Source organism: Podarcis bocagei, assembly GCF_964188305.1.
Source record: "Podarcis bocagei genome assembly, chromosome: 4".
In the NCBI taxonomy this organism is placed as follows: Eukaryota; Metazoa; Chordata; class Lepidosauria; order Squamata; family Lacertidae; genus Podarcis; species Podarcis bocagei.
The window spans coordinates 99205274-99220371 of record NC_138128.1 but is presented as its reverse complement, the minus strand read 5'-3'; the positions used below and the strand labels follow the sequence as shown (position 1 = coordinate 99220371).

The window sequence follows — 15098 nt, the reverse complement described above, 5'->3', positions numbered from 1 at the left end:
AGGACAGCCTCAACACAGTGCTGCTCTCTGGTTATTTACATTAAATTAAAAATTACCTCGAAAAGTGTTCAACCAAGAAGTGATGCATAATGTAGGTATCGAGTCTGACAAGATACCGTGAGATTGTTCCTCACTTTATGAGGAACCTGACAAGCTTTTTACAGATAGGCACTTTTTATTTTGAACGGTGGGAACAGATACAGGGGGATTTTGGGGTGGTTTGTTTTTTGCTAGTCTCTGTTAAGACTCATTCTGTCACAAACTGGAGCATAAGAGTTATGATAGATGGATGGATGGATGGATGGATGGATAGATAGATAGATAGATAGATAGATAGATAGATAGATAGATAGATACTGAGGCCTCACAGAGTTACTGATGGATGCATCCGACTGGTTAAGAGAGAGAGTTCCTAGTGAACCTCAGCAGAATACACACACAAACCAAGACACCTCATCCACTTGAACAATCTGAAAGTGGGACATTTCTGCATCACTTCCCCATCCCCTGCAAAAGAAAAAAGAAAAGAAAAAGAATTTGATGTACCGTATTTTTTGCTCTATAAGACTCACTTTTTCCCTCCTAAAAAGGAAAGGGAAATGTGTGTGCGTCTTATGGAGCGAATGCAGGTTGCGCAGCTATCCCAGAAGCCAGAAAGGAGGGATTGCTGCTTTCACTGTGCAGTGAAGCACTCTTACTGTTCTGGCTTCTGAGATTCAGAACATTTTTTTTCTTGTTTTCCTCCTCCAAAAACCAGTCTTGTGGTCTGGTGCGTCTTATAGAGCGAAAAACACGGTATATGCCAAAAATGATGAAACGACTCCCATGGTTGCTAGGAATCTGACATTTGCCTTGCATAGCCTGAGACACAATAATAATCAAAAAGACATTTCGTTTTTCTCCCCAGAAACAGGTGGCATGGTATTAGCACAGTGTGGGGGGAAGGGCGGGCATGACCTCATTGGCACTGACCCCGTCTGCACTGTTGCACCAACCTCCTCATTTCCCACAGGCTGGGGAGGCAAAGGCCTCCAGCAGGGAGCCTCCAGGAGGTTCCCCATGCAACTTAGAATCCTGCTTTTCCACTCAACTTTTCCACGTTTGGAATCTATGCTTGAACATGCCCTTCCATGCTTGTTCATGAGTAGCATAGCCTCTCTACCTGCAGCTGGCTTGTCCTCCTGAGAAATGGAGGGCAATGAATCTGGCAGTGGGGGCATCACAGGTGGGGCGGAACCAAAGGAGTCCCTAGCAGAAAGGTAACTGCATGGGAGGTGAGGGAATATCTGAATAGACTGATTTGTACTCCAAAGAGCTTAAGGTACTTTCAGGCTGCCCAAGTAGGCAAAGCAGGACCGGCCCACTCATGAGGCAAGGGAACCACGGGGGCAGCAGATCCAGCCTCCAAGAAACGCATTGCCTGCTGCTCCTCTGACATATTCCTCGGAGGCCTAACCTGCTGCTTTCTCGGTAGACCCCCCCCCGCCCCGCCCCCCGCCCCAGTGCCACCTCTACAGCAGCCTCTTAGTGGATAGGAGGTGCTGGTCTCCTCCCACCCCCAGGGAGGAAATGGCAGGGGCTGCCTTCTGGGGTCTCTGGGGCTCTGTACCCACCGGGCATGATTTGGAGTGGGCCACTTTCCCCAGGATGGCCTTTGATTCCCAGTTCAACCAACGAGTAAGGTTGATTTCACACCCACCCACCCACACACACACAGTGTTCCCACTGTACACCCCTGCTTTCCACTTACAGTGGTGCCCCGCAAGACGAATGCCTCGCAAGACGGAAAACCCGCTAGACGAAAGGGTTTTCCGTTTTGGAGGTGCTTCGCAAAACGAATCTCCTATGGGCTTGCTTCGCAAGACGACAATGTTTTGCGAGTTCCTGCTGGTTCCCCCCCTTTTTCTAAGCCGCTAAGCCGCTTATTAGCTGATCCGATCAACAGATAAGCCGCTAAAAGCCGCTAATAGCGCTAATCCGCTAATCTGTCAATGGGCTTGCTTCGCAAGACGAAAAAAACGCTAGATGAAGAGAATCACAGAACGGATTCTTTTCGTCTTGCGAGGCACCACTGTACTACGTTTTTTAAAGTAGTTTAAGACCCAGATGTATATTGCCTTGAATTCAAAGTGTGTTGACTGTATAGTTTATTTCCTAGCCATGATTCATCACTGAATTATTTTCTACTCCATTGCTTTTCAGTTTCTTTTCTTATTCCTTAAGGATGTCTTGCGACCGTGTGTCTTTAGCATTAAGCCATCTGCTACATATGCTCTACTTTAGATAACTTGAAAACAAAAATTCAACTTCCCATGTTATTAAATAAAGCTATTGCAATCAACATGGAAAATGTTTGAAGTAGAAAATGAATGGAAATTAGATACGTATGGAAAATTAGAATAGAAACTATTGTATAGAATATATAGAATAGAGTAATAGAATATTAAAGTGCAAAATTGCGTCGGTATTTTTGAAAATTGGAATGGAGCCCACAGAAAATTGTTATCTCAGAAGGCATGCATTATATATACGGTCTTTGGCCAAATGTTTAAGCAGTCTCAAGTCTGAATTTTAAGTATTCAGAATTGCAGCGAAAATCACTGTGTCATATACTACTCGGAAAGTACATTTCCTCAGGGAACTCTTTCCATACCGCTTTGTTTGCCAAGCAACCCTTGTATTTTGCAGAGGGATTATGGGTAGCATAGTGTCGCATAGTATAAAGTACAGCTGTCAAGCTTAAATATTTATTTACAACAAAATCATAATCTGCTTCTCTTTAAGGGTCACAACCCTCCAATATCTGGAGCTAATTCCGAGAATGGTTCTACGCTACTGTGGACAGGAGATACTATTTTATTGCTATTGATTCTTGTTGCTATCCTTTCTTATATTTTGAAAGCTGCCTTGTGAGTGTTTAGCTCTAAAAGCACTGACAGACCTGGGGCCTCAAATTTCAGCGGCACCCGGTGCAGTGCCAAAATTACCCTCCCCCCGGCCTCTTACCTTTTACATAATGGTTGCAGTGCCACCGAGGATCTGCACCCAGTGCCACCGAACATGTTGTGCTCCTCTGAATCCGCTTCTGCTAAAATGCAGCCCCCAAACATTTCAAACATTTTAAATAAACAGATGAGTGCCAGGTGGTTGGGGGTGCTGGTGAAGGGAAAGGTGGCCGAGAGAAGTGGCATAGAATCATAGAATCATAGAGTTGGAAGTGACCACAAGGGCCATCGAGTCCAACCCCCTGCCAAGCAGGAAACACCATCAGAGCACTCCTGACATGAGGAGTTGAGGTTGAGCATGAGGTTGGCAGGCAGCTGAAGGGCAGGAACTGGGCTAAACGACGAGTTATGACTGCTGGTCTTAATGGGGCTGAGTCTTGATTAAATCAGGCGGGTTTTAGGTTCTACGTATCCACATAGAGTTTGAAAAAAATGTTATCAGGCATGAGTTAGGCTTCTACTTGATGCTGTTGATAGATCATCCCTGCAAAATCTAGATGGGTATGGAATATTTCAATGCAACATTTCTTTCCTAATGTGCCTCCCCTGCATATTCCTCCAAGGAGGAATCAGACTAGAGTGCTCAAGAGCTAAGGATGTTCTGCGCTGAGCCTGCAAAGCCTATTTCTTATGAAAATAAATATGTCTTTCCCTGGACTTTAAAAGGTATGATCCGAATGCAAAGGGTTACCTTACACATCAAGAATTCTTGCAAAAATTGGGCATCGAAAATGCAACTGTTGACACCGGCCTGAACAGGCAGTTTGTGGCAGACAACTATGTACGCTTTATGGATCATTACAAAAGGGAAGAAAAGAAGCACATTGACATCAATGAGATTATAAATAAGATCAGGTGAGTATATTACTTTCAAAGGGTGTGTTCTTCACAATGGGAAAACTCTGTCACTAACTTAGCTATCTTGACACGGCATTTTCCCCAGTTTCAACAAGGTCCATGCAGAGGTTAATCTCCCCACCCTCCACCAACTGAAAACTCTGGTGTGTGTCTAGGGAATAGTGGAAAGCTTACATGTCCCAGCTCCTTCATCAAAATGTATCTTTGAGGGTGGCAGTAATGAAAGAGGGGATCTCTTTATCATTCCTGATAGCCTCTTCTTTGTTTCCTTCTGAAATAACACCAGTTTCTCATGGAGCAAAGCCTAAATGCTCTTTATGTGCTGCTCTTTCAGTTTCATCCTAAATGTTTTGTAGAGCATGTTCATTATCTTACAGTTTAGAGACAGTTCAGCTGACAAAGGGGTCTAAAAACTTAATATTCAAGAAGGGGGGGAAATCTGGGTGTATAATTTTTCCTTTTGTTTTAACTCAAGAGGAACAAATACCCCAAATTAGAAACATTTGAACAGTGATTCTTCAGCACTTCAAGAGAAATACAAAACATTTGCAAGAGAAGATTGGTTGGTTGGTTTTATTTTATTTTATTTTATTTTTTGTCAGCCTAGCTGGATCCATAGTTTAAAACATATACTTGGTGCTCAATTTTACTGCCACAATTGGAATAATTACCGCTTGGCAACCGTTTACTCACAGTCCAAGAAACGGCTGAATGTCTCGATTTTCTAAAAATAAGGATAGAAAGAAAGGTTTTGATTGCCCTTTTTTGTTTTGATCTGTGAGGTATAAGTGGAAGATAGCAGCAATGATGAAAAGCTATCATTTCAGCTGTTTAGGCACGTCACACGAATCTGACAGGGATTCTAGATTGTTGCAGTTGACACGATCGTATTCCACATTTACATGATACTAAGAGGCTAAATATGCTGTCAAGGATCAGGACCTAATTACTAACGTTGGTGATAATAATACTTAAAACTTATATGGTGGATCTCAAGTGTTCGTAGCACTTCACTGACATTATGTCAGGCAGGCCGGTATGACTATTACTGTATGCAAATGCCTCCCTCTTCTCTCTTTTCAACGGCTTTATGGCTCTTGAAGGGGAAGGGAAGTCTGACGTCCTGGGAGCAAATGCGTGAAAAGACTTGAAGCTGCCATTCTTCCCACGTGGCAACATTAATAGCTGGCCAGAATCACCAGGCTCTGTTTTGTCTCCTGGCTTTATGAAACTCAATACCACGAAGGCAAAGTTATTCTCCTTATACTGAACGTTGCCCCACTTGCATTCTGAATTGGGGCTTCATAAATGGTTACCCGCAACACGGCATGCAGCTCACTTAGCCATGTATTTTGGCTTAAGTCAAGGGTAGGCAGACTAAGGCCTGGGGGCCAGATCCGGCCCACTCGCCTTCTAAACCTGGCTCACGGATGGTCTGGGAATCAGCGTGTTTTTACATGAGTAGAATGTGTCCTTTTATTTAAAATGCATCTCTGGGTTATTTATGGGGCCTGCCTGGTGTTTTCACATGAGTAGAATGTGTGCTTTTATTTAAAATGCATCTCTGGGTCATTTGAGGGGCATAGGGATTTTTTTCAAAATATGGTCCGGCCCCCCACAAGGTCTGCGGGACAGTGAACTGGCCCCCTGCTGAAAAAGTTTGCTGACCCCTGGCTTAAGTGATTGACATGTCACTTACTCTGCCGGTGGCTTATTGAGGCTCTGGGAAGCCACATTCCAGGGCTGGAAGTTAGGCTGCCTTTGGCTTGGTGAGTCATGCGTCTGAATTATACAAGCCGGTCCATTAGGATTTTTCTTTATCGGGAAAGCTAAACTGAGCGTTGGTTCTCTTTCAGGGACAAGTACCACGAATGCTCCCATGATTTCCACAAGGCCTTCCTGGAGCAGGATAAAAACAGAGAAGGCTGCATATCGGTGGGCAACCTCCGCAAGTTGCTGGAAGACTTTAACTGCTGCCTCGGCTACGAACAGTACAGTGAACTTCTATACAGGTTGTTATAATTGCCCCAGTTTTAATGGAGCTATCCTAGTTCAATACATTCCTGAGCTTATCTAACTATTCCTGCTCAATCAGTGGACACTTACTTTGATCTTAATGATCTTGATGATAATATATGTCTGATTTATTTCGATACAGGTAAGCGTCAATCCTTGGTTGAGTAGGGTTTGAACTTCTCTTTCTGCAAAAGTATGTGATAGGTGGTAGATTTCACAAACATATTTTAATTTAAGATAGCTTTAGTCCCAGTGACCTTTTGTTCTACAAGTAGCACACCTCCAGTGTTTGCACATCCTCACTGGTGTTCATCTGGTGCACCTGAAACAAATTAAACAGTCCAAGGAATTGGAAAGCTCCCCATCTAGTACCATGACCAATTTTAGAAAATAAGTTGCTTTGTTTTTGTTTTAAGTATGTGAAAGTTACAAGAGAAAAACAGGTGAACAATACCATTGTTTTACAACAGTTTAAAAGGTAATGCTCTTGGTAACTGTGGCTGGTCCAATATGAAAAAATATTCATTTTCTTACTCATTTTCTGCGATTGCTCAGCAATTATAATCTGTACCTACTGTACTTAAACTATTGTGCAAATATATGTACATTTTTGTAGCGAAATATCATCAAGCTTTTCGTGTAAGCTAAGGAACAGGCAATAACTAATCATAGCAAAGAACACTTGGGACCTGTTAAATGTAGAATATATTTATCTTTTTGAGCACTAGAAAACTCAAAATGGACTTGATCATACGCGAATGTAGGATTCAGTAGAATTACATTTTCAAAAAAGATTTTTTTCTCTCTCTTTTAGAAGAGAGGGTAGGAGGAGAAGAGAAACCTAAACAAAATCTTTTCACTCCACCTATAAATCGAGTGATTAAGCTCCCTTGAATTAAGCCTCTAATAAGAATTTTTGCAGTGTGCTCTTTTCCTCAAAGACTTTTTGATGATAAACACTTCCATTCATTGTAATTTTCTGCAGACTAGTCCTTTCCAGATCGAAAAGAGTCTTTTCTCCCCCGCCTTAAATAATAGAGTAGATTAGCATATGCATTTGGTTTTATTACTAAAATTTTAATACCAACTTGGCAATTTATTCCTCTGCTGAAGTGCGTTGATTATTTCCTTTTCCCCAACATCGGAGCCAGCTTGACACAGGCTAATGCATGGATTGGCGCACTCTGCAGCTGCAAGATGCAAAAGCAATGCTCTTGAATGTGCTCTTTAGGGGAGGGGGGGAGTTTTTACCAGCAGATATTTGGGTCTGTACATTTTATTTCTTTTTATGGCATCCTCTTTGTTAAAATGGCTTCATCCTCCCGCCATTTAATTAGTCATTGTCACCAATGAATATTCTGATTTTGGAAAGAGTCGTCACTGAGTGATTTACAGAGCAAACAGGCCACAAAAGGTACTTCAGTGTTTGATGCCAGAAATGGGATTTGCTGCTTTAGATCTGTGCTAGCAACCTTGGCCGAAGAATTTCCTTCTTTGTGAGGAAGAAATCAGGGCTAACCCTATTATTATTATTATTATTATTATTATTATTATTATTATTATTATTATTATTATTATTATACCAAAAGTAAAGCTTCCAGGTGGCCGATTCTGGACACAGTTAAAGCACGTAAAAGGTCAGTTTATTTCCTTCCCCCACTCCCATTTGAATTTCCCTCCTCTGGCATTGAGCTAACTGTATCATTAGCCAGATGTAGACATGGGAAATGTCTTTCTTGGCATCCTCCGGCCACTGCTGAGGGGTCTGTGGCTGCCCCACCACTGCTGAGAAGCATCAGTAGCCATGTTTGCCCACCCTCTGTTTTAGGGCAGCATGACCTCCTTGGTGGCTCTTCCTTTGTGTCCATTCCACAGAGGCAGAAGGCAAGCAGCAGGGGCCACCTCTGAGTACGTATCCACCCAAGCAAGCAAGCAAGTAGTGGTGGTGACTAGGTGCAACAGCAGCAGTCTGCTCTCTGTTTTCAGCAGCTCTTACCACTCCGCTGCCTTCTCTGTCAGCAACTGGTGGTGGTGAGGATTTTTCCGAAAGACTCCCCCAAACCTGGAGCTGTTCCCGCTTAAAGGTCTGGAACTCAAGGCCTCTGAGCCAACCCCGCTTGAGGCATAACAACTGTGGAATTTGGCTGCCAGCCTGTGGAGAAAGAGATGCTTAGAATTGTAGAATTGCAGAGTTGGAAGGGACCCCTAGACCACCCCAGTTCACTCCAGGAATCTCAGCTAAAGGATCCATGACAGATGGCCATCCAACCTCTGCTTAAAAACCTCCAAGGAAGAAGAGTCCTCCACCACCTGAGGGAGTCGGCTCCACTGTCAAACAGCTCTTCCTGTCAGAAAGTTCTTCCTGGTGTTTATTCAGAATCTCCTTTCTTGTAACTTGAAGTTTGGGTCCTGCCCCCTGGAGCTGCAGAAAACAAGCTTGCGTCATCTTCCATGTGTCAGTCCTTTAGACATTTAAGGATAGTTCTCATATCTCCTCTCAGTCTCCTGTCTTCCAGGCTAAACCTACCCAGCTCCTTCAACTGTTTCTCATAAGGCTTGGTTTCCAGACCCTTGATCATTTTGGTTGCCCTCCTCTGCTCACATTCCAGCTTGCCAGTATCCTACTAAAATTGTAGTGCCCAGAACTGGACACAGCACTCCAGGTGGGATCTGACGAAGGTAGAATAAAGCGGACTATTACTTCCCTTGATTGGGACATTATACATCTGCCGATGCAGCCTAGAATGGCATTAGTCTTTTTTTGCTGCTGCATCACACTGCATGTTAACCTTGTGGTCTACCCCTAGATCCTTTTCATATGTCCTACTGGTAAGCCATGTGTGTCTCCTGTCTTAAATTTGTGCATCTGGTTCTTCCTGCTTAAGTGCAGAACCATACATTTGTCCCTGTTGAAATTCATTTTGTTGGTTTGGGCCCAGCTCTCCAATCTGTTAAGGTCGTTTTGAATTCTGTTTTTTGTGGCATTGGCCCAGTTTGGTGTCATCTGCAAATTTGTTGAGCATCCCCTCAGTTCCTTCAACCAAGTCATTTATAAAGACATGGAACAACAACAGGCCTAGGGCAGAATCCTACAGCACCCCACCTGTCACATTTTTCCAGGATTATTAGTATTAGTATCAATTAAATTTTTATACTGCGCTATACCCACAGGATGACAATGAACCATTAGTGAGTACTCTTTGGGGCTGGGGCTGTGGCAACAGATCTTGCTGTTGGGTCACTTTGGGGATTGCAGACTAGATTCCTTGTTCTTCACTTCTCAAAATGGCCCTTGGAGAAAAACTGTTGCTATGCAGGGCTTGATGAGGTATCATTTGGTATGTTTATGATCAATGTCTACAAATGGGTTTATTGATCCTTAGAGCTACAGGACAAAAGCAGATGTTAATTTAATTATACGATGTTTTAAATGAATAAACAAATAGCAATTTTAAAATTAATTTTTCATTAATATTAATTTAAAGTTTGTAGGGATATCATCTACATCCTAAATATAAAAAATGCAGTTTAAATCTATGAGATTAATATGATAAAATGACAAAAAGTTTCATCAATGGGTTAAAAAATATTACAGCCAAGCATTCATATTTCTATTACAGTGTTAAACAAATCCTAAACTTGAAGAAGGTAAAAAATAGCTTTGATATAAATTCACACTTGGGGGGTGGGTTGGAGGGAGATGTTCTATCTGACCTTCCAGTTGAGGGTGAAAGGACACCCCTGTATCTCAAATCTTGTTTGGGTTGTCTTCCATCTCTTTTAATTGAGTCCTTTGTGCCATTTGCCAAACTTTATTTATCTCATCTCTTCTTGATAATGCTTTATCATTTTTCGCTTTTTTTTTTTACTGTGAATGATGAGAGCTGATACTCTCATACTGATACTGATTGTAGTGCTGAAAGACTTTCTTCTTTGGTCAGGCTTTCAATGACTCATGTAGGGGAAAGGCTGTAGCTCAGTGGAGACCCTGGTCCAGTCCCCAGGTGGGGCTTGGTGGGAGAGACCCCTGTGTGAAATCCTGAATAATTGCTGCCCATCATCTCTGACCACGGGTCCTGCTAGCTGGGGACTCAAGGTTGAGAAAGGCCGCTGTGGACAATACCGAGTTAGATACACCAACAGTGTAAAGTAGATTCCTATGTTCGTAAGTTAAGCAGCCAGGAATTTGCTGGAATTTTGCGACTCACGTTTTCACACACACACACACACACACACACACACACACCCCGCAACACAGTATTTCAGGATACACAAGACAAAAATTCAAATAACTGAATAATCAGTTTAAATATATGTGAATTGAGAATTGTTATTGCATTGTGTAGCTGAGCTCCAAAATAGTGAAAATCCTCACTGGCCGATTTAATACTAACCACGTAGCAATTCTAGAATGATATAAAGCCCTATAATGGAGTGATTAGTTGCAGCAGCTCTAGTAGCAATGCTTGAGAAATGCAAAACAAATATTCAATCTTCTGTTTCTTTTTTCCCTTAGTTTAGGGATTAGCATACAGGACAACAAGCTCTCATATTTTGATTTTATAAGAGTAATTGATGACCGCGCAGCTTTCAAACGACGGAAAAGGCCTACAGTTCCACCTGTGCCACCCATCAGTTTTGTGCAGCTCAGCATAGATGAAGCCATGGCAAAAATAAAACAGATAGTTACCTCTTCCTCTGATTTGTTGTACAAGGTAGGTGCCATGCAGTCGTCATGATTTAGTAGCAAAACGCCCATCGCTATGACAAGGAGAGGGAAGGGAATGTTGTGGTCCCCGTCTTTGAACTCAAGGACAAAGAGGATGTGGAAGACTGGGAGCAGGAGTCATGCAAACAGGGGGCCCTAAAAATACCCACAGTGCTGCCAACACCTGCTTTGCCTGTTGAAATCTCTCTGCCCCTGCTTTTTGGGCTCTGAAAATGGCTCCCCGTGGAAACCCTTTGCAGTGTAGAAAGCCTTTCAAAAATGGAGAAGGAAAATACTTCATTTTGGCAGGGTTGTCATGCAAGCCGCTTCCTGAACCAAGACGTGGTTTTCATGGAATCTTGCTCAGCTGAGCAGGAATTAACCAGCAGATGGGGGGGGGAGAGAATTAAACATTGCTGCTTTGGCTGTACACCCCTGTTCTCTGCTGGGAACAGGTGGCTGCAGCCCTCACAGTTGTTATCAGATGATGTTGTGGGCCAGCTTGGACCCCCTGGCAGACTAAGACTGGCCTGCAAGCCATAGTAGGTACACAACCTCATCAGCCATGGCCCAAGAGACAGTGCTTCAAATACAGTGGTACCTCGGGTTAAGAACTTAATTCGTTCTGGAGGTCCGTTCTTAACCTGAAACTGTTCTTAACCTGAAGCACCACTTTAGCTAATGGGGCTCCCACTGCCGCCCCTGCACAATTTCTGTTCTCATCCTGAAGCAAAGATCTTAACCCGAGGTACTATTTCTGGGTTAGCGAAGTCTGTAACCTGAAGTGTCTGTAACCCGAGGTACCACTGTAGTGTTTTGACAGTCCTGCTTGTCAGTTGAGCTACATCAGCATATCATTACTATGCTAGAGCGGGTACAAAACGATTGACACCTTTTTCATATGTGGTGTGAGTGCTTCCATTTTTAGGATTTTAGGGAAATATTGAAGATTGCTTCTCGGTCATGTAATCTGCAATCCATCGCTTGCATTGCTGTCTTATCTTCCCCAATGACCAAAACATCTTGCCTTGCAAGGATTTCGTATTTCTCCTGATTGGCCTTGCACAGGGGTCAGCAAACATTTTCAGCAGGGGGCCGGTCCACTGTCCCTCAGACCTTGTAGGGGGCCAGACTAGATTTATTTTTTTTTGGGGGGGGGGAATGAACAAATTCCTATGGCCCACAAATAACCCAGAGATGCATTTTAAATAAAAGGGCACATTCTACTGATGTAAAAACATGCTCATTCCTGGACTTGGAAGGCGATTGGGCCGGATCCGGCCGCCAGGCCTTAGTTTGCCTACACAAGGTCTTGCATGAGGAGACAGCACAGCACTGGAAATACCAAATCCATTGTTTTTAATTGGGGCTGACTTTACAAAGTGTGGTAGCTGGTGCTTCCTTCCACAACTCTCTGAGGGGAGCCCTGAGTAGGTGGGTGGGGGCTACTGTTGTGCTTGAATTATCTGATAGACATGATCATGCCATGGGTGTACTATTCTTGTACTTGCTTACTGGTAAACAATAAAAATGATGCATCGAGGGGCCCTTTATCCTCTTCCTTTAATTTATTGTAATATGTCTGAATTGCTTGACATTGTAAGCCCCTGTGTTACTGTTTGAATAGGGTCTGACTTCTATAAATAAACAGTAAGGCATCTCAAATGGCTGAACTTGCAGCTGATTCAGATGTTACACTTATCTGTGTACTTTTCAGGTGTGTAAGAGACTTGCACATGTTTGCAAATCCTGGCCTGGCAGCCAGGCTTGACTGCAGCTCCTCTTCCGTGGGACATGAGGCTGCTCACCTGCTTTCACCACCCAGTTACATTTGGAAGGGATAGGTTCTTGACAGGCCGACACTCCTCATATCTTTTCTCATCCCGGCTAAGCTCTCCTGCTATCTTTAAACACCCCAGGTTCTCTGGTTGCCTCTGGTTGCTATGGAGGCCTGTTGTAAACAGCCTTCCCACCTGACACTCTAGATAATGAGTCCTGCCAGAAGAGAATAAGCTATTGAAACAGCTCAGCTTAAAAAATGTTCGAGCAAGGATTCCTTGGGAAGCTCTTAGCGGCGTTTTGTATGCAGAATACTTGAGGCGGCAAGTGGGATGTGCGTTGCCTATGCATTTATTTCCACAGCTCAGTAATAGCTCTACTAGAGAGAAATGACTTCTTTCCAAATGCCGGTTATTTAGAGTTACTTTGCTTCTGTGCTATTTGCAGGCCTTTTCTGCTTTTGACAAGGACCGCACGGGAGCAGTTTCTGCCTTGGATTTCCGTCAGGTGCTCCACCACTTCTGCTTCACGCTTTCCGACAAGCAGTTCAACCACCTCATCAAACTGCAGCGGCTTCGTGGAGAGCACTCCATAGACTGGAAATATTTTCTGCAAAAATTCAACAACTTCTCTGGGGTAAGAATGGGCACAAGACCCTTGTGCATCAGAAGGAGCTCGTGCTGGTTGGGAAAGATTGGGCAGAAACCGGGGTGGTCAGAAGCTGGTTCAGAAAACAGTAATACATGGCCTTTTCTTCCGTGTGCACATTATAGAGGGCTTGTCCCCTTTTGTGCTGACAACCCCACCCTCCCTGAAATAGGTTAGTCTGAGAAATGAGCTGCTGTCTCATGGTCAACAGGAACTTGATCACAGGTCTATCCAGTCCCAAGACCAGCACTTAATTTACTCTCCAGGATAGGAAAACGGCTCTTTCAGTCCCTCCTCCTTGCTGCAAACTCATCAGCAGAATCTCCTTCTTCCAGCACAGCTCAGCTGCAAACTTGCAGGCAAATGAGAGGGGACTGCTTACTTGCAGAAGAGGAGAAAGAGCCTCAATTTCTCTCTGCCCTGGGGAAGAGTGAGCTTAATGGTCTTCTCCTTGTGTTGTGCAGCAGGTGGAAGAAAGTAGATAATGTTCCTAATGGAGGGGTTGGAGTTTGGGCTCAGCGTTATGTGGGGCCAGATGAGAAGCCCCCCCCCCCGCTAAGTCAGGTTAGGCCCTTCATGCCCCTGCCTCTCCCTGTCCCATTGCTATTACAAGTCGTTATTATTTCACAGGTCAGAATGCCTTTGTGACACAAGCAAATAGGTAAAGTGTAATTTGCAAGCCAAAATTAGCATTCTTTTTCTGCAGTACCCCAGCCCTCATCTTAACTTGTACCTCAACCTGGTATAAGCCATCAAGCCTATGGTTCAAAACAACCTACTTGAAGCACATTCACAGGTAGGCATGTGCCTCAGTGAACACAGGAACATGAATCCAAGACATTGCACCTTCAGTGTAGATAATTTCATAAATTAGGTTTTCCTGACGTAAAATCCATGAGCAGTGTAGATTTCCTGGTGAGAAATGAGCTGGTCTTGTCTGGAGTCCTAAGTATGAATTCAGTGGGACTTGTTAACAAGTAAGTGTTCATGGAATCATATCCTTAAGCTACAATGTGCTAGGAGTTTGTCTTTTGGGATTTCAGATTGTAGAAACATGCTGGAAGATAGAAACAATTAGATAAAAAAGAAAGTCACATTCTTGTAACGTGTGACCATTTTATTATTTGGAGCATCAATTCAATTTTTTCCAGACTAGGGACAAAAAATGTAATACCATAGAATAACTTCAAGTGACTCACAAAAAGTTGCTGTAGGAAAATGTAAATACGCCAGCATGGGCTTTTATGATAGGCATATTGATAAAGACTAATGGCATCCTACCTAAGGAGAAGGACAGTATAAGAAGTATCATTTGCTTTGTCTCCGATGCAGAAATCGTTACTTGCAACAATTTGTGTGTGTGTGTGTGTGTGAGAGAGAGAGAGAGAGAGAGAGAGAGAGAGAGCGCACGCGCACAAATGGGATAGCGGGTGCCAAAATGAGCACATCATCTGTAGCATATAGTATAAATGTTTTGTTAAATGCCTGAAATTCATTCTCTCTGTGCATTCCATTCTGGATTTGGCAACACAGTCCATACCACGAATGTTCCTTACTGGGTCAGGACCAAAGTCTTTCCAACCTGGGCTCCCATTCAAAAGAATCCTAAAATTACAATTTTGGAAGGGACCCCAAGGGTCATCTGATGCAACCCCCTGCGATGCAGGAATTTCTACTAAAGCATCCAAGATGGAGGTTTTTAAGCAGAGGTTGGATGGAGTCCACCACCTCCTGAGAGAGCCCCTTTCACCGTCAAACAGCTCTTCCCATCAGAGGTTTCTTCCTCATGCTTAATCGGAATCGCCTTTCTTGTGACTTGAAGCCATTGGTTCAGGTCGGAGCCTCTGGAGGTTTTCCCACGCTTGTTGTATCTCTTCTTATCACTTGATGAGTGATTGTGTGCACTGCCTTCATTGAAAAGCACTGCCTTTGAGATTATAGGAGGTAGTATTAAAGTTCTCTGTGGAACTAGGGGGGTTCTGATGGAACATGAGGGAGGTTGTGGGGCAGTGAAGGCTGGTCAAACCTCCTCTGCCAATGCACAAAGTGCATCCAGGCAGTTTCTGGAGAGGCACTAGTTATGT

At 43.5% G+C, this 15098-nt stretch overlaps 1 protein-coding gene across 2 annotated transcripts in view; it reads left to right on the top strand.

Moving 5' to 3' along the window:
* EFCAB6 (EF-hand calcium binding domain 6) overlaps positions 1–15098 on the top strand; it is a 105801-nt gene that overhangs the window by 71376 nt on the left and 19327 nt on the right. For both annotated transcript variants that reach the window (XM_081191530.1, XM_081191529.1), the window contains exons 22-25: positions 3672–3860; positions 5720–5875; positions 10396–10594; positions 12814–13002. In XM_081191530.1, the coding sequence (XP_081047656.1) occupies positions 3672–3860; positions 5720–5875; positions 10396–10594; positions 12814–13002 (733 nt within the window). The remainder of the gene's footprint in view (positions 1–3671; positions 3861–5719; positions 5876–10395; positions 10595–12813; positions 13003–15098) is intronic.